This window comes from Capra hircus, chromosome 1 (assembly GCF_001704415.2).
Source record: "Capra hircus breed San Clemente chromosome 1, ASM170441v1, whole genome shotgun sequence".
Classification (NCBI taxonomy): Eukaryota; Metazoa; Chordata; class Mammalia; order Artiodactyla; family Bovidae; genus Capra; species Capra hircus.
The window spans coordinates 8,841,520-8,863,659 of NC_030808.1; the positions used below are offsets into that span (position 1 = coordinate 8,841,520).

A 22,140-nucleotide genomic window follows, 5' to 3' on the forward strand; every position below is an offset into this window, starting at 1 on the left:
AGCCTTAGAATTATGTGTCACCCCTAGAGATTGAGGAAATAAACGAATATCAGAATGATCAGGGCACTTTTTCACTATCAGGGCAATGTCTCTGATACCCAGTTCTTGCTGTCTTTACTGTCACTATGACAGGGAGTATTATGCAGTGATTACAAAATCAGAACTGAAATGAGCATTTGGTACGTTTGCAGCTAAATTTGATTGTGTCCCTGACACAGGGGTTCTCCAACTGTGCTAAGAAAGGGATCTCTGCCACATCCCATCTTGGCTACCTGATGGGGAGAGCCGACCGATCGCGAAATACCCTGATGCAGGGAAAGACTGAGGGCAAGAGGAGAAGGGGACGACAGAGGATGAGATGGTTGGATGGCATTGCTGACTCAATGGACATGAGTTTGAGCAAAGTCCCGGAGATAGTCAATGACAGGGAAGCCTGGCGTGCTGCAGTCCATGGGGTCGCAAAGTCAGACAGGACTTAGCAACTGAACAACAGCCACCACATCCAAAGACAACAGGCATCTTTATTTGAAGTAACTTCCCTTTAACTTATTAAATTTTCTAGGAGGAAACAAAGGGATGAAAATGTTTCATTGGCACCATGTCACCAGTGATGGTAGTGGATTGTGGTGGCAGGAACATTGAGTGCAGCACCAGAGTTTGGAATAAATTGAATAAATTGAAAGCAAATCCACTTACCTCCCCCACCATCCTCACCCCCTCAAGAAATAGAGCTGTGGCTGATACTAACAGAGATTACAGTGTGAAGTGGAAATGTGACAGGCATGGATGCATCATTATCAAAACTGAAATGAACCTTCACCAACATGTGAAAACAATACTAACCTTTAGTATTAGGTTACCTGTGGTCTGTGGTTTAGGAAACAGCATTCAGGGGTGAGAAAAAGAAGCCAGCCTATGCCCTTTCTCATGGCTCTGTATGTGGGCATCGGGGGTACCTTCCATGAAAACCCCTCACCACCTCCTGCTAACTTTCCAAGCCATCCTCATCTTCATCTTTTATTAATACTCTTGAAAGGTCACCTTCTGCTTTGTCCCTTAGCAGACAAAACAGTCCTTTTATTATTTATTTATTTTTGGATGTGGACCTTTTATTAAGATCCCTATTAAATTTTTTTTTTTTTACAATATTGTTTCTGTTTTATGTTTTGGTTTTCTTGGCCCCCAAGGCATGTGGGATCTTACCTCCCCAACTGGGGATGGAACCCACACCCGCAGCATTGCAAGGTGACGTCTTAACCACTGAACTACCAGCGAAGTCCCTGAGACGATCCTCTTAGAACACATCACATCAGTCTTCTCTCCTCCAAAAAACCCACCTGGGCTTCTCACAGTCCTTACCGGGGCTTCAAGGCCCTTCATAGTCGGTTGCTTTTTCCTTTCCCCGTCTCACTTGCTTCCTCGCTTCTGGTCACATAGACCTTGCTCCTCTTGGGATTTGCCAGGCACACTCACCTCCAAAGGCCTTTGCACTGGTTTCTTCATCTGCCTGTCCCTCCAGCGGATAAACTCGGAAATAAGATTAGTTCAGCTCTGTGTGAACCTCACTTTGTCAATTACAGGGAGCCTGGCCACCTACTTACTGCTGCAGTCTCCCCCCACCTTCCTGGCACTCCTAGTTTTCCTTAATCCTGCTCTTGTTTCTTTTCTTCACAATACAGATCACATTGTAACAATGTGATTTACTGTTGTCTTGGTGTGTGTACAGTGCTGTTTGCCTCTCTCGCTAGAATGTAGCTCCACCAGGAAAACGGTTTTGTTTCACTCACTGGTTTCTGCCATGGGTTTTAGGGGCTGTAATATTTGTTGATTTGTTGAATTGAGGAATAAAGAAATGAACAGGTACCCAAGCGAGACAGCGGAGTCTACATCCCAGCCGCTATGCAGCTTCTCAGATACCTCTAACCTCCCAGGGTTGCACAAAAGAAAAACAACATGAACCTTCTTGAAAGCATTACTCACCCAGAATGCCACTGAATTCTTGGAAGCAGGATGTTTCAGACTGCGGCAGTCACATGCTATGAATCGAAACTGCATTTCTGTTGCGTGTTTTTATTTGGTATTACTTTAGACACCCATTCTTAGTATTAAAAGGAATATAATTATATTCTATGAAGCTGTGATGAGAATAGACTAAGAAAAGCAATCTGAAGGTCCCTTAAAAGTTAAATGCCTATGCACATGATTGAGTGGACTGCTAATGATTTGGCAGCTGGAGGTCAAAAGTTAGAGCTGAAGATGGTTAAGTCTGATTTTCTGCAGAAGGGCGAATAGACCGAGTGGGCATGCTTGCAGAAAGCGCGAAGGAGCGTGAACAAAGACCACAGGCTAAAAGATTGTTCAGGTGCAAGCGCAAGGAGCTCTCTCTCCTGACCTCTGTTCATCATAGCCCTACTGCTGCTGCTGAACGCTGGTTGGAGGTCATCCACCAGATAGTATTCAGAGCAGGAAACTTTGTTAGAAAACAGGCTAGCGGTTATCATAACAAAGCATATCTCTTGCCAATGTAGGTTGTCCATTAACAAACCAAACCCTTTCTAGTTCCCCAGACATGTCGATGGATTAGCCCCTTACTGCTTAAATATTAACTTTATAGCCTCTTCATGGTTTACCCAATCTTGAATTCAGACTTACTTGTGTGTGTCTGGGGATGTGAGTGAGTAAGTTGTTGATGGTCTTTCCTTTCTACACAATAAACGTGAAACAGGCTGTTTTTTTTCCTCCCCACCCATTAAATGAGAACACAGTGAAGTCCCTGGCACGGTAGACACTAGTGAATGGAGGATATTATTATTTGGCCAACCTGGAAATCTGAGCCTGTATCACAGTTTTTAAGGAATCTCAGAGGTCTCTGAACAGGATAACTGCTCTGTGTTTTTTGTTTTTTAAAAAATGCAACAAAAATAAACTCTCCAGATAGTTTCTATTTTCTAAAATGGTTTAAGTGACCAGTGATATACAGCTTCCTGTTCCCCTGTGGCCTGGAACATTCCTGACATTCCTTGATGTTCCTTCCCCCAAAGGAAGCACCTTGAAAGGGTAGGGGCGTTAGGGCACAGGCTTTCCTGCCCCTGCCTGCCATGCTTGTTACCATGTCTCTGGCCTACCATGGACTTGATCACAAAATAACAGCCAGTCCTGGTATGACCAAGTCTGTAGGGTGTAGAAAAATTAAGGACACAGATGCTGAACTCTCTGAACAAACTTGAAACATTTTCCCCTTTCTCCTCACCAGCTGCAGGGCAGTCATAACAGTATACTATATTCATTTTAAAATATGAAGATATATCATTCTTCTCTCCTTGACTAGACAGTGATCTGATTTCTGATTGGTGTGAGTACAGGAAATTTTCAGTGACTTAACACCAATTGAGATAGAGGGCAAGTGTGAATGACTAAGAAGTTTGAATTAAAAATTAAAAGAAGGAATTCTCTGGTTAGGACTCTGAGCTTCCACTTCAGGGATCACAGGTTCAGTTCCTGATTGGGGAACTAAGATCCCACATGCCACAGCATGGCCAAAAAAGTAAAAAGAAAAGGAAAGAAAGACAGCTTCTCTTAAAGTCCTCAACCAAAGGAAGCATCAGGGGCCAGCAACAAGGATTTGCTGAGAAAGATTCCTCAATTAAATGAATACATTTGTAATAAAAGATTTGTATTTCTTTCCTTTTTCCCAAAATTTGTTTTAATAATTTAAATATTTTTCATCCTGTTAATATAACTTGCTTGCTGATTTCTTTATTCTTTAATTCTTAATATTGCAAAGCTCCATTTCAACTTAGGCTAATAAGATTGCAGTGGACTCAGATTGTAGTGTTTCCCTCTTTCCATAAAACAGTAGATCTGCAAATTATAAGAGTTGGAGAAAACCATAAGTTACTTCCTACTTGTCACTTTTACAATTTCAGTTTTCCAAACAGGGTGCCATGCTATGGTTTACAGCAACTTACAACTGTTGGCTATCTTGATCTGTGAATGTGACCCTAAACCTTTATACATTTTCATTTATCCAAAATGTGAAATACAGTTAGCCTAATTATAGCATTCTGCCAGATTTTACTATGCCAAAAGAACTTTAACTTGTTCTCATTTGCTGTCAGCAAAGATGAGAAAATGATTAAAACCCTGGGAAAAATGCTAAATGCTACTTCCATGTCCAGTGGGGACATGACATGCATATCGATATATGCATGTTGATTTGCTTAAGTTGATGCGGAAAAACATGTACCTTTGTTTTTTAACAAAAAAAGACTTAATTGAAAATTATTTCTCAGTCTTAAAGATTAGGATACATTTTTAGTAATTTCAGCCTTTTATGCAAGTCATACTGAAGATTTTTTAGAAAAGTACATATTTTTTTTCCTCTCCATGGTACTTCATGGTCCTATGTGTAATTCATTTTCAGTAGATGTGAAATAAAAGTAGCTGGTTCTTCCTGTGGTTAGGATAAGTGCTAAGATTTGAATTAGGATAGAACAGTGAGCACAGGAGACGGGCAGGGTGCTAACGTGAATGAAGCGCCCTGTGTACCACCCTTTCTGTGGAGTGACAGACACATGGGGCAGCATCTCATTTTCCCAGCACTCCTAATACATTGGCATGTTGTCACCACTGGATAGATGAATAAACTGGAACACAGAGTGCTGAAGTTACTTGCCCTGGGTCACAGCTCATCTAAGAAAGACTGAATCAAGCTGTGATCGAAACCATGGTGTGCCCGATTACACAGTTGGTGCTCTTTTCCTCCTTTCTTCCTTTTTGCAGCTGAATACATGCTCCCTTGTCTATTACAGAAGATGGGGGCCAATGTCTTTCAATACGTATACCCTCTGCCAGTTTCGGACCAGTCGACTCAAAAATCCCCTGGTATTTTGGGGAAAAAAATTCCAGTAATATGCCCTGCCTCCTTCCTTCCACTTCAGAAAAACATCTAGATTGACAACCAAACTGCTTTTATTTTTTTAGAAAAGAATTATTACACAGTGATTGAAGTAGAAGGGAAGAAATAAGAATGAATAGTTCTCTCTTTAAGATTAGATTCATTATTTAATTACGTAACAAGAAAGCTTTCTTGTTTTAGAGCCTTTAGATGGGAACATTCCAGATGTTTTTTTTCCCCTTGTTGTTCAGTCATGGACTTCTGTCTGACTCTTTGAAACCCCATGAACTGCAGCACTCCAGGCTTGCCTGTCCTCCACTATCTCCCCGCATTTGCACAAACTCATGTCCATTGAGTCGGTGATGCCAACCAACCATCTCATCTTCTGCCCCCACTTCTCCTTTTGCCTTCAATCTTCCAAACGTGTAAAAGACACTTACCTTACTGTTTAGCTTCAAAATGAGCTAGCAGGTAATTCTTCTCATTTAAGTTCTTTTTGGAATATTAGATCTCAAATATAATAAATAGTCAAGTAATCAGGTAAGGTTAGCAAAGAAGAATACTTAGATTGGTGATGGTTGACTAATCTTTTGAATAAAACACTTAAATTGATTTGGCTTGAGAATATAGTGAAAACACCTAAATTCATTTTTCGGGTTGAACATGCTTTCTTCTTTAAATCAAAATCTTTTCTTTTCATGTTGGGTTTTTTAATAAGCTCATAAGTGCTCTGAATTCTCACTAGTCATTACTGATCTTTTGTAAAACTGCTGGTATAGGCATTATAATTTACTCGGCTCATGAGTTTCAGACAGTTTTGCTTTATAGTACATACACTCTTCAATTTTATGGGTGTTTATTTTCCCACATAATATAGCAGAATGTGTTGCAATTCAGGAATATCCCTCAGCAGTGTTAGTGGAATTCAAAATAGAAATCAGTTTCCTTTTGACAACTGGTATAATGAATTGGTTGACTATTGCCAAATTGTGAAGACAGAAAGCTCCTTTTGTGATTTCAAAAATGAATGTATTGACACTTACGAACTTTTCAGTAATGTTTCAGATGCTTTCTGACCAGATATCTAAAATCCAGTGTAGGATTTTCTTCATTCTGAGCTGCAGTTATTCTGCAGTATGCTGATTTTGAGATTTCCTTGCCCTTTTCAGAAATCTTAAGGTGTGATATTGATACCACTGTTTACTTTCAGGATTACAAACATTACTGTCCCAAGACATAGGGATCTGATGCACCATATCTGTGTTAAACACCAACTGTTTTTGCTCTATGCATGCTTGTTTTGCAGGGAATTTTAAAGTTATTATAATCACAAAAAAGGACCATTTTCAAGATTTTCCTTCACCCTATTCTTAAAAGGGGTGAAAGACACCTGTACTGTGCTGCAAAATGTCTCATGTTCTCTTAAACGGCATTAACATCTTGTTCGTGCTTCTTTACTAAATTCTTTGTTCTGGAATAATCCGAAAATAAGGTTTTCTTTTGAAATGACTGGATGTTCTGTCACTCTCCTTAAACCTTCTTTCCTTCTGTGTTATAGTTCCTACAACAGCAGCCAGTACCCCTGACGCCGTTGACAAGTATCTTGAGACGCCTGGAGATGAGAATGAGCACGCCCATTTCCAGAAAGCCAAGGAGAGGCTGGAGGCCAAGCACCGCGAGAGGATGTCCCAGGTACGTGTGGCTCTCTATCCTTTAGCCCTGCCATACTGGGAAATCTGGATTTGCCTCTGACTCTGTCTCCCCAGGGGCCCTGTGACTAATGAATGCCCAGGGGTCAGTGGTGGTTGTTGTATAGTCGCTGAATCATGTCCAACTCCTTGCAACCCCATGGATTGTAGCCCACCAGCCTCCTTCTTCTTGCCTTCCCAGGCAAGAATATTGGGTTGCCATTTACTTCTCCAAGTGAACTTCCTGACCTGGAGATCAAACCCTTGTCTCATGCATTGACAGGTAGATTCTTTACCACTGAGCCACCAGGGAAGCCCCCTGGCGTAAGGGCCTTTAATTTTGATCCAGATCTTAAAGACATAATATTTTAATGTTAAGTGTTTGCTATAAGGGCACCAATTTGGGGGTTTTTGCATTCTCCTTGAACTTGCCACCTAGGAAGGATCTTGGTATAGCACTATAGTAAAATTTTGTTGGCGCAAATTAAGTTGAGCGTACACCTTTCTAGATGGTTTTGTCATTCTGTCTTTAGGGTGGTCCTGTAACCATGACGTCATAAATTTAAATTCCTGAAAATGTTCTTTAGCAAAGATGAATATTTTTGTATGAAATAAACTTTGAGCCTAACATTTCTTACAGAGTTAATTCATAAGACTATAGGGGCTTAAAACCAAAGTAAATCATAATGATCTAGTCCCATTAGTCATCTAGTCCTATAAATGATAGATAATGCAATAAAGGTTCAAGCGTTTGGCTTCTCAGAGAGGCATTTGGAACCCAAGCGTTTCTTGCTCCTAGTACAATGCTTTTTTTCGCTACACTGGGCTGCAAACCCTGGTTTTTTAAATCATGCATGTGTGCTCAGTTCAGTTCAGTTCAGTCGTTCAGTTGTGTCCGACTCTTTGCAACCCCATGGACTGCAGCACACCAGGCTTCCCTGTCCATCACCAACTCCCGGAGCTTGCTTGAACTTATATCCATTGAGTCGGTGATGCCATCCAACCATCTCATCCTCTGTCATCCCCTTCTTCTCCTGCCTTCAATCTTTCCCAGTATCAGAGTCTTTTTTAATGAGTCAGTTCTTCCCATCAGCTGGCCAAAGTGTTGGAGCTTTAGTTTCAGTATCAGTCCTTCCAATGAATATTCAGGACTGATTTCCTTTAGAATGGACTGGTTGGATCTCCTTGCAGTCCAAGGGACTCTCAAGAGTCTTCTCCAACACCACAGTTCAAAAGCATGAATTCTTTAGCACTCAGCTTTCTTTGTAGTACAACTCTCACATCCATACATCACTACTGGGAAAACCATAGTTTGACTTTGCTGGCAAAGTAATGTCTTTGCTTTTTAATATGCTGTCTAGGTTGGTCATAGATTTCTTCCAAGGAGCAAGCATCTTTTAATTTCATGGCTGCAGTCACCATCTGCACTGATTTTGGTGGTGGTTTAGTCACTAAGTCGTGTCTGACTCTTGCGACCCCATGGAATGTAACCTGCCAGGCTCCTCTGTCCTTGGGATTCTCCAGGGAAGAATACTGGAGTGGGTTGCCATTTCCTTCTCCAGGGGATCTTCCCGATTCAGGAATCGAACCCGGGTCTCTTGCATTTGCAGGCAGATTTTTACTGACTGAGCTATGAAGGAAGCCCCCAAAATATGATTTTGAGCCCTAAAAATAAAGCCTCTCACTGTTTCCATTATTTCCCCATCTATTTGCCATGAACTGATGGGGCCAGATGTCATAATCTTAGTTTTTTTTAAATGTTGAGTTTTAAACCAACATTTTCCCTCTCTTCTTTCATTTTCATCAAGAGGCTCTTTAGTTCCTCTTCGCTTTCTCTCGTAAGAGTATCATCTGCATATCTGACGTTATTGATATTTCTCCCAGCAATCTTGATTCCAGCTTGTGCTTCATCCAGCCTGGCATTTTGCATGATGTACCCTGCATATAAGTTAAATAAGCAGGGTGATAATATATAGCCTTGATGTACTACTCTCCCAGTTTGGAAGAGTCTGTTGTTCCATGTCCATTTCTAACTGTTGCTTCCTGACTTGCATACAGATTTCTCAGAAGGCAGATAAGGTGCTGTGGTATTCCCATCTCTTTCAGAATTTTGCAGTTTGTTATGACCCACACAGTCAAAGGCTTTGGCATAGTCAATAAAGCAGAAATAGATGTTTTTCTGGAACTCTCTTGCTTTTTTCGATGATCCAGCAGATTTTGGCAATTTGATCTCTGGTTCCTCTGCCTTTTCTAAATCCAGCTTGAACATCTGGACGTTCACGGTTCTTCACGTACTGTTGAAGCCTGGCTTGGAGAATTTTGAGCATTATTTTGCTAGCATGTGAGATGAGTACAATTGTGTGGTAGTTTGAGCATTCTTTGGCATTGCCTTTCTTTGGGATTGGAATGAAAACTGACCTTTTCCAGCCTATGGCGACTGCTGAGTTTTCCAAATTTGCTGGCATGTTGAGTGCAGCAGTTTAGCATCATATTTCAGGATTTGAAATAGCTCAGCTGGAATTCCATCGCCTCCTCTAGCTTTGTTCTTAGTGATGCTTCCTAAGGCCCACTTGACTTCACATTCCAGGATGTCAGGAATGTATGCTCAGTTGCATCCAACCCTTTTCCAACCCAATGGACTGTAGCCTGCCAGGCTCCTCTGTCCATGGGATTTCCCAGGCAAGAATACTGGAAGATTGCCATTTTTTAAAAAAAGATGCTTTTTAAAAATCACATTGTTTCTAAAACAAAACAAATTAAAAATTCATATCCAGAAAAGCTAATTCATATCTGGTGGTGGTCTAGTTGCTAAGTCATGTCTGACTCTTGCGACCTCATAGGCTATAGCCTGCCAGGCTGCTCTGTCCATGGGATTCTCCAGGCAAGAATACCAGAGTGGGTTGCCATTTCCTCCTCTAGAATTTGTATGTAGTAATACCAACTACAATTTAAGGTATGCTTGCTACCAGGTGCTGGATATTTCATTGAAAGTAAAAGTGTTGCTTGTAATCCATGGACTGCAGCCCTCGGGGCTCCTCTGTCCGTGGAATTCTCCAGGGGATCTTCTCAACCCAGAGATCGAACCCAGGTGTTCTGCATTACAGACAGATTCTTAACTTTCTGAGCAATTAGAGGAAGATAATACTGAGGATTTTAGCCCTTTCTATATTCTTCAGTCATTAAACAAATACGTGTCCATCACTTACTTCCAATCATCTTTCCAACTTGTAGTCTATATGAAGAAATAATAGGAAAAGTTATATTTAAGAAACATACATGAGTGAATGAAGAAAGATCTCAGGTTAAAGTCAACCACACTTTTTTAGTGTTAATATTCTATGTAAATATCAGAAGATGTGACTGATCTTTGTCATGTTTAGCACATATACTTCAAAGTTCCCATGATAAACACTGAACAAGATTCATGAACCTGGCATAAATTTTGTAAGATCATAATCTGTCTTTAGTAGAGGGCATTGATCATAGCTTTTTATTTTCTGGTGATTTGACATCTGAGGCCTTCCTAATCCCAGGGAGACTGTCCCTCCCAGGGCTGGCCAATTCCTAGGGTTAGCAGATAACTGGCCTGCAAAGGCTCCTTTCATATACACAGCCACCAATCCAAAGCCCGTACCCCTCAGCTACCCTCTTACACTTCAGTTCACTATCACCTGCCCTTCCCACCCCAAGGTTTAAGTATCAGGCAATGTGGGAGAGCCCCTCTACCCCAGGCCCCATCCAGAATAGTCACACTAGCCAATTTTATACCTGTTAAGCCTGCTTACCCTGCCTTGCACATTTCTTCCCACAAAAGCCATAGTGAAAGTTCCTACCACAGTTTTCCTTCACTCCCTTTGCCTCCTGACCACACTGGTGCTTTCCTGTGTCGCCCTCAACCCCCCTGCCCCTCTGCCACATGGCATGACTTGTCACCTCCTCTTGGGAACTGTGACTTAAAGTTTTTTCAATGGCAGCGGTCTTCTGATCTGTTGGCTTCACCTACCTAAATAAAAATAAAACCTGTATTTAACCATAGAACTTCTAATGTATCTGGAAAGACTTTTTTTTTTTTTTAATGAGTCACCAGAGTATTTGGAACTACTTAGGAATAATAACATTAAAGGAAAAACACCATAATTACAATACTTGGGCCCTAGAGTATAATGTGCAGATATAGTTGTTGCCTATGATGAAAACTTAAAAGCAAATTGAACTAGAAAGGTAGCTAGGGATTTCCATGGTGCTTTAATGGTTAAGACTCTGAACTTCCACTGTGGAGGGCACAGGTTTGATCCTGGTCAAGGAACTAAGATCCCACATGCTGTGCAGCTCAGCCAAAAAATAAATAAATAAAAGTAAAAAAAAATAATAAAGTAGAAAGCTAGCTAGAGTGGAATAGTGAGGTTTCACCTGAAGCCAATTCTTCTGAAAAATAGGATTTTTCTTTAGGAAAGATATAAACGATATAGAATCACAATTAAGAAGGTTGAGTATCACCCACCACACTTGTTGCCATAGAAAAGACATCTTTGAAACTTCAGTCCGGTCTCATTGCTTGTTTGTGAAGCTTTTAGGACCTTCTTATTGCCCTCAGAATCCACTTATGAGACAATGGGGCCCCCAAGAGAATGCTAACAAAATCAACACTGAATGCTCGGCTTGGCATTTCCAGTGCCTGCCCAGGCACCCCAACCCCCTGCACCCCAACTCCAGCCTTCCTTACTTCCTCTCCTGCCTCAACTGCCAACATCCCCGTATGGGCAGCCTTAACCCAGTCGGCTCAACACATGTTCAGCTCATCATGGACTTCTCTTTGGTCTCAGCGTGGAGCTCTGGAAAGGAACCAACTCTTCTTCACATGGACGCTTCTCGGTCATTGCCACACTCACGTAGTCCTCAGAGTGGGACAAAGTCATTCCTCTCTGCATTTAATTAAATATTTTGCTCACCAGTTTTATTCCTCCAGCTGGATTATAATTGTTCAGTCCCTATACATGTGTATACGGTGCCTTCCTAACCTTACACTTCTATCGTGAACCCACCTAGTCACTATTTTTTTAAAGAAAAGACAGATTCTGAATTCTTCCCAGCGTTTATTGGTCATTTTGATTCCGTGAATTAAACTGACATCAAATACTCTTTTTCAGATACTATAGATCTCCCCAGAAGAGTAACTTCATTTTAGTTTAGCACACCTGTTTAAGCCATGACTTAGTTCATATATGTTTTGATGGACTTTCATTGTCTTCTAGTCATTACCCATATCTGAGATAATTTAAAGAATGTTATCCTGGAGCAGAGAATGTTGTCTGTTACATTCCAGTGATCATGGGAGTATGAGATGCTTGAGATCAACATTTATCATCATAATTTATGGTACTGAATTCTGGGCACTGTTTGACGTTGAACTTGCCTGCCTCCTAAATCTCTCTGTATTAGTTGTCATTTTCTCTGCATGAAGCAGCCAAGTCTTTGAAGATCCATAAATCCAAATGATACTGATAACTTCTGTGCATGCAGTGGAAAATTGCTTTATAAGATTATAGAGGGCCACTGTGAAGTCTAGATCTGGAGAATTTTTAATTTAAAAATATCATGTTTTAAAATAATTTTTCTTATAGTTTTTGTTGTTTGTTTTCTTAGAAATACAGAGAATTTGAAGGGTTTGGGTATTTGGAGTGTTTTTGTTGTTGGGGCGCATGATAACTCTGAACTTACAGACTTTTGTTGTTCTCTGTTGTGAACGGAGAAGGGAATGGCAAGCACTCTAGTGTTTTTGCCTGGAGAATCCCATGGACAGAGGAGCCTGCTGGGCTGCAGACCATGGGGTCACAAAGAGTCGGACACAACTGAGTGACTAACACACACACATGTTATGAATAGTATCTAGCAAATACAAGAATCCAAATAATCATTTATTATGTATTATTTAATGGTTTTAATATATCCTTCAAATAAAGTTCTTCAAAATGGAAGTTGACCTTTCTCGACATTTGTTATTTTTAAGATAAGCATCAGTATCTTAGGAACAGCCTTTTCTCCTGTCACCAAATATAAATAAACGTAGCTCGCCTGTTGGATTTGCCATTATATCACGGCTGATTGGGCTACAGGGGACAATAACATGGTCTTCAGAGCCACAGAGATCTCGGTTTACATCTGTCCTTCTCCTTTATTTTCCTCCCTGACTTTGAGCAGGTAACTTAACCTGGTTCATAAAAATGAGGATGTCCATGCCTAATCTCACAGGATGGTGTGAGGAATCAATTAAACAAAAGAGATTTTGTAAAGCTCTCAGTCCTGGACCTGGTATTTAGCAGGTCAAGAGTGATCTGATGCATTATCAGTAAACCTCAGTGGAAAGCATTTGTTCAAAAGGAGATATTGCACCCACTGTGTGTTTATCTTTCAGTAAGTAGGCCTAGTGTGATGGTGCAGGCGCGTTGTTTTATTCACAAAGGTGTAGTTATTCTTCAGTTGCTCTGAGAATCAAAAATTTGTTTCATTTCTATAGGAATGCTTATTTTCAATTTATTAGCTAAGTTCAATTCCGTTCAGTCGTGTCAAACTCTGCGACCCCATGAATCGCAGCACGCCAGGCCTCCCTGTCCATCACCAACTCCTGGAGTTCACTCAAACTCATGTCCATCAAGTCAGTGATGCCACCCAGCCATCTCACCCTCTGTCATCCCCTTCTCCTCCTGCCTTCAATCCCTCCCAGCATCAGAGTCTTGTCCAATGAGTCAACTCTTCGCCTGAGGTGGACAAAGTGTTGGAGTTTCAGCTTTAGCATTAGTCCTTCCAATGAACACCCAGGACTGATTTCCTTTAGAATGGACAGGTTAGATCTCCTTGCAGTCTAAGGGACTCTCAAGAGTCTTCTCCAACACCACAGTTCAAAAGCATCAATTCTTCAGCACTCAGCTTTCTTCACAGTCCAACTCACATCCATACATGACTACCGGAAAAACCATAGCCTTGACTAGATGGACCTTTGTTGGCAAAATAATGTCTCTGCTTTTCAATATGCTATCTAGGTTGGTCATAACTTTCCTTCTAAGGAGTAAACGTCTTTTAATTTCATGGCTGCAATCACCATCTGCAGTGATCTTGGAGCCCCCAAAAATAAAGTCTGACACTGTTTCCCCATCTATTTGCCATAAAGTGATGGGACCAGATGCCATGATCTTAGTTTTCTGAATGTTGAGCTTCAAGCCAGCTTTTTCACTCTCCTCTTTCACTTTCATCAAGAGGCTTTTTTTAGCTAAGTAAGTCTCCTTAGTTATTCCATGGATTCCCCTGCTCAAAGCTGAAAGTTCTGAATATTGAAAGGGAGATGGTAAAAATTTTCAGGAAATCAGTTCTTCACATCCCAATAAAACATTTGACTTCTCTCTCAAACTAATTTTGAGATTCCTTACCTGAGGAACTCATGGTAGAATACAGCCACCATGAACATTCTCGAGGCAGGAAATTGAAGTATTTTTATTGCAAGGCTTATCTCATCTATAAAGCAGAAGTAGCCTTCAGTTGCCTCATCTCATAAGTGCCCTTCATTAACTTCTTGGAGCCACCAAAGTATCTGGGGAAATGTGTTTCATTCCTTCAGTATTCTATTCTTGTTCATAGCAGCCTGGCATTTCTCAATTTTTCTCTGAACATACTAGATTATTTTTTATATGCTCTTCACTTGTAATAGGGGCTTCCATCGTGGCTCAGAGAGTAAAGAATCTGCCTGCAATGCAGGAGACCTTTGTTTTGTCCCTGTGTTGGGAAGATCCCCTGGAGAAGGGAACAGCTACCCACTCCAGTGTTCTGGCCTGGAGAGTTCCATGGACTGTTTAGTCCATGGGGTTCCCAAGAGTCAGACACAACTGAGCGACTTTCACTTGCACTTGTAATAGAAAATTCATTCCATCCTTTTTCCTCATAATTTCGTGAAAGCAACATGAAGCCTGTCCTGTAGTTTCTACAATGAATCAAACCTAATAAACAATAAACTGTCTAATTTAAAACTGGACTTGGTGATGTGATATTCTCATAGAACTTCTCTATCCATAGTTATTTATGCCAAGCTTTTTTGTTGTTGTTGTTATCTTGAAGGATGTCAGAAAAAAATGGCAATTCCTTAGGAATAAGTACCTGTAAATAATAGGCTCTTATAGTACAGGCATCACTGTCTCTGCTTTGTGTATCCACCAAGTCTGCAAGTACACAGCTGTCAACAGACCATTATTTTGCTTACTAGATCTTTCTTTTCTTTACCTTACCTTGCTCAAGTATGAGCTACACTTTAAAAACTCTACTTGATAGTGAGTGGTACTCTTGAAAAGGAAAAGGAAGCTGTAGGTGGTAAGAATCAAGTATCATTTTCTTTCAACAGCATCCACAGCTGCAGACTTTTCCTCAGCATTCAAATCAGTGGGTGAACTTCTCTTAGAGAAATCCCAAGTAAACATTATGGATGAGAGGAGGAAGTCTCATTTTCCTACAAAACAGATTAGCCTGGTTACTGTATTAGTGTTACTTACAAGAATGCTTTCTGCTACATTCAGAACATTGTAATGTGTGCTGTCCTGGAACGTGTGGAGGAATCTAGAGCATCCTCTGCTGTTTATGAGATGACTTGGCAAGCAGAAGGTTCTAATCATCCTCAGTTCTTTGGTGGGAGGGATCTTAGGATTTGTGACAATAGAAGTCTTTTCCTGCCTCCATCATGTACTTCATTTTGGCACTGTGTTCACTGCTTGTGTACACATGCATAGAATGTTATTTATGGTTTTGTTCCCCTTTGTACTGTTTGAAAAATATAGAACTGAGATTTTATAACTTACCTTCACAAAAGACTAAAACCAGTGTGCTGAATATAATGTTGGAAAACCTTGTTCAGAAAATCTGCGTGTTTTATGGATCGTTGGCATTTGTGCACGTCAAATGAAATGACTTTTGGCTATTTCTCAGGAAAAGAAAAAAACCAGCGTTGTTTCAAAGAGCTGTGTGCTTAGTTGCTCAGTCACATCCGACTCTTTGCCACCCCATGGGCTGTCACACGCCAGTGTCCTCTGTCCATGGGGATTCTCTGGGCAGGAATACCAGAGTGGGTAACCATGCCCTCCTCCAGGGGATCTTCTCAACCCAGGGATAAAACCCAGGTCTCCCACATTGCAGGCCGATTCTTTACCATTTGGGCCACCAGGGAAGCCTTCAAAGGGCCATATCCTTGCAATAAATGTGTACATTTATGTTTACTGTACTGCTGTGACAGATTATTTACATCTTAGTGGGAGGTTAGATATTATTGAGCTAGGAATGGAATGTGATCGTTTTTTGCATATTTAAAATGTCAAGTGTATGGAACTTTCCTGGAAGTCCAGTGGTTAAGACTTCACCTTCTGATGCAGAAGATATGGGTTTGATCCCTGTGAGCTAAGATCCCACGTGCCTCCTGGCCAAAACATAAAACAGAAGCAATATTGTAACAAATTCAATAAAGACTTTAAAAATGTTTCACATAAAAAAGACTGTAAAAACAAATTTTTAATAAAATGTCAAATGTAGAAAGAACAGTGATGGTAGCTCATGAAATGTGTATTTGAAAGAAAAATTGATGGTTTTCAATGATTTATTCCTTCTGTAGGTCATGAGAGAGTGGGAAGAGGCAGAACGTCAAGCAAAGAACTTGCCTAAAGCTGATAAGAAGGCAGTGATCCAGGTAAACCCATCTCGTATCCACCACGGAGCAGCACACGCCCACAACCCTGGTTGATGGAGTGGCTGCACCTTTCCCAGCGTCTGCTGGAACCTCGTGTGCATGATTGCTCATTATTTCCCTCAAATTCAACTATTACTAATCAATATCTAGTAATTCAGTTGCTTTAAACCTGCCTAATATTTGTTCTGAAACAGCTTGTTATAATTCATTTCTGTAAAAGTCGTATTGTTACCTAAAGCCTAATTTTGATTAATAATATAGCTTTTAGATTGCCCTAGTCTTCTACTACTTCTTCCCCGTGGCCAATTTACATGATAAATTGAATTTCTGACAAGAACCCCTCTTAGAATTACCTTCAGTAACACAGGAGATTATCATGGTCATTTTCTTAAAATTTTGAGTAAGAGAGGAGTTTTCTAAATAGGCGTGTAATTTAGAGTTTCAAGAATACATATATTTATCCTGCATTATGGTTAGTCAAATAGATTTTTAGGGACCATATAAAATAATGAATTTACATTGAGAAATTAGATCTGGGGATGGAAAGCAGGGAAGTGAGGAGAACCCATAAAACGTGCTGAATTAGTCAAAATGTTGAAATGACTGAACTCTTTGAAGAGAAGGAAGTATGATATCTCTTTTAAAAGATTTGAACTTAGTGTAGTAGCAGAATCATCTGAAGGGCTTGTTAAAACTCAGTGTTTTGTTGATGCTGCTGCCATTTAGTCACTAAGTTGTGTCTAACTCTTTTGGGACGCGTGGACTGTAGCCCGCCAGTCTGTTCTGTCCATGAGATTTCCCAGACAAGAATCCTGGAGTGGGTTACTGTTTCCTTCTCCAGGGGATCTGCCCAACTCAGGGACTGAACCCACATCTTCTGCATTGGCAAGCGGATTCTTTTTACTACTGAGCCTGTTGAATGCATGATCGCTCAGTCGTGTCCAACTCTTTGAGGTACCAAGGACTGTAGCCCACCAGGCTCCTCTGTCCATGGAATTCTTCCAGCAAGAAGACTGAAGTCGGTAGCCATTCCCTTCTCCAGGGCTTCCTCCCAATCCAGGGATCGAACCTAGGTCTCCAGCTTTGTAGGCAGATTCTTTACCGTCTCAACCTTCAGGGAAGGTTGGTTTACCAGGAAGGATGCTAGCTTACCAGAACCATCAGGGAAGGTTGTTTACAGGAGGTACTTACAGGAACCATCAGGGAAGGTTGGTTTACCAGGAAGGATGGTAGCTTTACCAGGAACCATCAGGGAACCATCAGGAAAGCTCACAGGGAGCCTATTCCTTAGCTATAACTAGATGTAACATTCACAATGCTAATTAACTTTCTGATGTTAATTAAGTAATTTAAATAAATAATTTAAAATAATGGAAATAAAATACTGTGTATAATTCAAGGATTAAAAAAAAGCCTTGAATTGCTGCTCCATCCCATTTGTCCAGTTCCTGATTGTCACACGCCTGTGTTTGTGATGGCAGCACTTCCAGGAGAAGGTGGAGTCTCTGGAGCAGGAAGCAGCCAACGAGAGGCAGCAGCTGGTGGAGACGCACATGGCCAGGGTGGAAGCCATGCTCAATGACCGCCGCCGCCTGGCCCTGGAGAATTACATCACCGCCCTGCAGGCTGTGCCCCCTCGGGTAGGCATCCCTTCACCTCTCCGGGCACAGCAGACAGTAGACGTGGGGACAGTGGGGACAGAAGGCCATTAGAAAGACATCAGGAGAAATGCCAAAAGCACCCTTAATCACAAGTTCAACCTCAGCCTGTTTTATCTTGAAGGTTGAAGTGTCCCAGGGCCATCTCTGCACAATAGACACACCTTTCCACGGAGGGGTCACACAGGCTTCCCAGGGACTCACAGTGCAAGACCTGATTTGAGTTGTTCAGTTGTGTCCGATCCTTCTCGACCCCATGGACTATAATCCACCAGGCTCCTCTGCCCATGGGATTGTTCAGGCAAGAATACTAGAGTGGGTGGTCATGGTCTCCAAGAGATCTTCCCAACCCCAGGATCAAACCTGCATCCCTTATATCTCCTGCATGGGCAGGGAGGTCCTTTACCACCTGGGAAGCCTTGGATGATGATCATTCGTGGAACCGCTGAAGTCAGGGAACCACAGTAGCTGGAAGGAATTTAGATGTAACCTGGTCATGTGATGTAACTGAGCTCAACAAAATCCGAGATTTGGCTGGGTCATAAGGAGTTTTTGTGGAATAAGAGGAACTCACATTTCCTGCTGGTAGCAGCAGCCACATTCTCTAGGGGTAAGAGCCTTATTTGGTCATGACGTCCACAGCAAAGGAACTTATTTGTGTTCAGGGATAAATGCCAAAGGCCGTGCATGCCTAGATCTCCTCAGGGAGGCTTCAAGGAGAGCTTACACTGGATGTAAGGAACATTCCGAGCTTGAGTCTGTGTACATTATGTCGTTTGTTCTGTCCATTACCAAGTTAGGGATTTTGAAATTCCCAACTGTGATCGTGGATTGATCTCTTTCTGATGTGATACCCTCAGGTTTTGCTCTACGTATTTTGAGGCTCTGGACTTTTCATTTGTTTGTTTATTTGGCTGCACCAGGTCTTCATTGTGGCACGAGGCATCCTGGATCTTCGTTGAGGCTTGCAAGATCTTTAGTTGTAGCATACAAACTCTTAGTGGCAGCATGTGGGATCTAGCTCCCTAACCAGGGATCAAACCCAGCCCCCTACATTGGGAGTGTGGAGTCTTAGCCACTGCACCACCATGGACGTCCCCAGAAGCTCTGTTTTTAGGTGCATAAATATTCAGTGTTGTTACATTCTCTCTACCACCCTCTGCCACAGTCATTGTGAAATGACCTCCTTTTATCCATAGTCACATGTTTTGCTCTGAAATTACTGTGTCTGGTATTAAGCTACTCTAGCTTTCTTTTGATTAATGTATCATATTGTATCATTTTTCCATCCTTGTGCTTTGGTTTAGCCTATTTGTTTATATTTGAAGGGCATTTCTTGTGGGCAGCATGTACTTGGGACTTCCCCTTTAACTAAGAAGACCATTTAAATGAAGTTACTATTATGACTATGCCTAAATCTATCTTTGTGCTGTTTGTTTTTAGTCCCATCTTGTTCCTTATTCCTTTTTCATTTTTGGCTACCTTTTGGATTAATTTAATATATTTAATGATTTTGTGTTGTATCCTTTGGTGGCTTTTAACTATATAACTCTTTATTATTTTAGTCTTTGCTCAGGTATGTCTGAAAATATCTTTAGTTTACCTTTGTCTAAAAAGATATTTTTACTAGAATAGAATTCTGGGTTGAAGCTTTTCTTCAGCTGCCTTAATGATGATGCTCCATTGTCTTCTTAGTTGCATTGTTTGCAACAAAAATACTGATATCATCCTTTTCTTTACTTCTCTTTAAATAATGCATCTTTTTTTTAAATCTGGCTGCTTTTAGCATATTTTCCTTTATCACTAGCTTAGAGCAACTTGATTATGATGTAACCTAGTATATTTCAATTTTCCCTTAATCCCATTTGGCTGTTTTTCATATCATACATTATAGTTTTCACATGTAGAATGTGAGTCTGGATTTTTGTTTGTTTCACGTCTTCCATATCTTTATTTAATTTTTGAACCTTTGGAATATTTTTATCAGTTGTCAGATATTATGACGTTCACCTTGAGAGTGCTGGGTATTTTTGGATACCTGTAACTATTCCTAATCTTCTGTTGTCCCCTTCTTCTCCTGCCTTAAATCTTTCCCAGCATCAGGATCTTTTCAAATGAGTTGGCTTGTCGTATCAGGTGGCCAAAGTATTAGAGCTTCAGCTTCAGCATCAGTCCTTCCAGTGAATATTCAGGGTTGATTTCCTTTAGGATTGACCGATTTGATGAGAGATTGTTAGATGGTGTCACCAACTCAGTGGACATGAGTTTGAACAAACTCCAGGAGGCAGTGCATGCTGCAGTCCATGGGACTCAAAGAATTGGACTCAACTTAGTGACTGAACAGCAACAACAATGACTACTTCTGAGCTTCGTTCTATAGTGCAGGTAAATACAGTTATCAATGAAAGCTGAGTTTTTCCATCTGGATGATGGGAATAAGTACTATTTGTGACCCTGGGTGAACACTGGACACTTGCCTCAAATCCTTTTGGATGATTTTTTTTCCTGTGGCCTCAGTCTCCTTCACGTGTGTGAAACTAACACCCATCACTGGTCAGCTGCATTCTCATAGGGCATCCTCCCTCTCCAGATTCTCTCTCCAAACAACTCCTTCCTCTCCAGTTTTCCATCCTTTGATTGTCAGGCACCTCCCTGTCTCCAGACTCCAAATCCAAGTCTTCAGCTCTCTGGAATCTACCAGGCTCTAACTGGGTTCCCAAACCTGGAACCGTAGCCTGGAAACTCAAGGCAGTAAACATAGGCAGTCGTAGAGCTCACAGCGTTAGTTTCTCATTTCTTGCCGGTCTCTGTCCTCCACCTGATAGCTGACATCTTACGGGAATATAGTTCTAGATATTTTCTCCATTTTTTGGTTGCTAGCGGGAGCAGAGTAAAGCTGGTTCCCTCTACAAAATCTTGGCTGAAAGTAGAAGTCTGTGTCTACATTACGTAACCAAACCAAAAAGTCACCCACTTGCATGTATTCTCTTTTTTTTTTTTTTTTTCTATACTAAGATTTAGTGTAGAAAACTCAGAGGAACCATGAAAGAGCTCCTGATACTCTTCCAGATCATGAAATAGTATTGACCTTGTTCTACCAATGACATCACTGAGATTGAGTGGCTGGTCCAGGGTGACACCACTGGTAAGGGACAGGGTGGATCTGTGAATCACAGTTGACCCCTGCAGTGCCTTCCAACCAGACCAGGCTTCCTCTCAGAACAATAAGCTTTTGATGATGAATATTCACATTAGCATTTTCATTTTCTGTTCAGAAAAAAAAAATCTATGTCCAAGCACTGCTCAGTAAAATTCTGTTCAATATGTTTAGAGAATGAGTTCCTTAATTATACTCCCTTTTTTTTTTAATAGGACTTGATTTTGAGATCGGGGTCATCAACATCATTTGCCAGAGATAGGCAGGGTGGGGGCCGTTGAGAGCAGAACCTTCATAGCTGACATTTAGTGAAGGATTGCAGCTAAAGGTCCAATTACTGAAGTAAGATCTTTCCTAGATGGTCATTGACAGAGCTGAAAATAAAATGAGGACTGAATGGAATCTTTAACAAACACACATTTCAGATCTTTCAGTTCAGCCTCATCAGCCATCACAGGAAAGACTGTTACAAGAGGAATGTTTGCCAAAGCTGCTTGTGTTATCAAAGGGGATAAATTCAGATTGGTCATAATTATGTGCCCTGAGTCTGTTGATCACATCATGTAGAATTAGACATGTTTATTTGAAATGAAAATTAAAAATTGGATTAACAAGAATTGTTTTACACTCAGAAAAATCAGATTGTCATTGATCGAACCAAGTATTCACAGTGAAGTCTTACCTAGAAATACATAAAATTCTCCCATGTAATAAAACTGGGACTGTACAGAACAAAGATCAAGAATAGTTATTATTGTTGCTGTTCAGTTGCTAAGTTGAGTCCAACTCTTTGCAATCCCATTACTGACCATTTCTGTTAAGTTATTGACATTGTCTGTTTTATTTGAATTTTAGCATATATCTTGACACACACTAAGCTCTGCAGTTTAGAAAATGGGAGAAAATTCTAAATCCCTTCTTAGGAGGTTTATATATTACTGTTGAAAGACATACCAAGAGCCTGCCAATAACTATCTGAAAAAGGTCATATCTAGTATTGGAGTCATAAATGTTTCTGAAATCTCCCT

The 22,140-nt window shown here is 40.9% G+C and overlaps 1 protein-coding gene across 6 annotated transcripts in view; it reads left to right on the top strand.

The window, feature by feature from the left end:
* Positions 1-22,140, top strand: part of APP (amyloid beta precursor protein) — a 313,323-nt gene that overhangs the window by 199,218 nt on the left and 91,965 nt on the right. For all 6 annotated transcript variants that reach the window (XM_018050523.1, XM_018050579.1, XM_018050642.1 and 3 more), the window contains 3 exons: positions 6,456-6,589; positions 16,223-16,297; positions 17,779-17,937. In XM_018050523.1, coding sequence (XP_017906012.1) covers positions 6,456-6,589; positions 16,223-16,297; positions 17,779-17,937 — 368 coding nt within the window. The remainder of the gene's footprint in view (positions 1-6,455; positions 6,590-16,222; positions 16,298-17,778; positions 17,938-22,140) is intronic.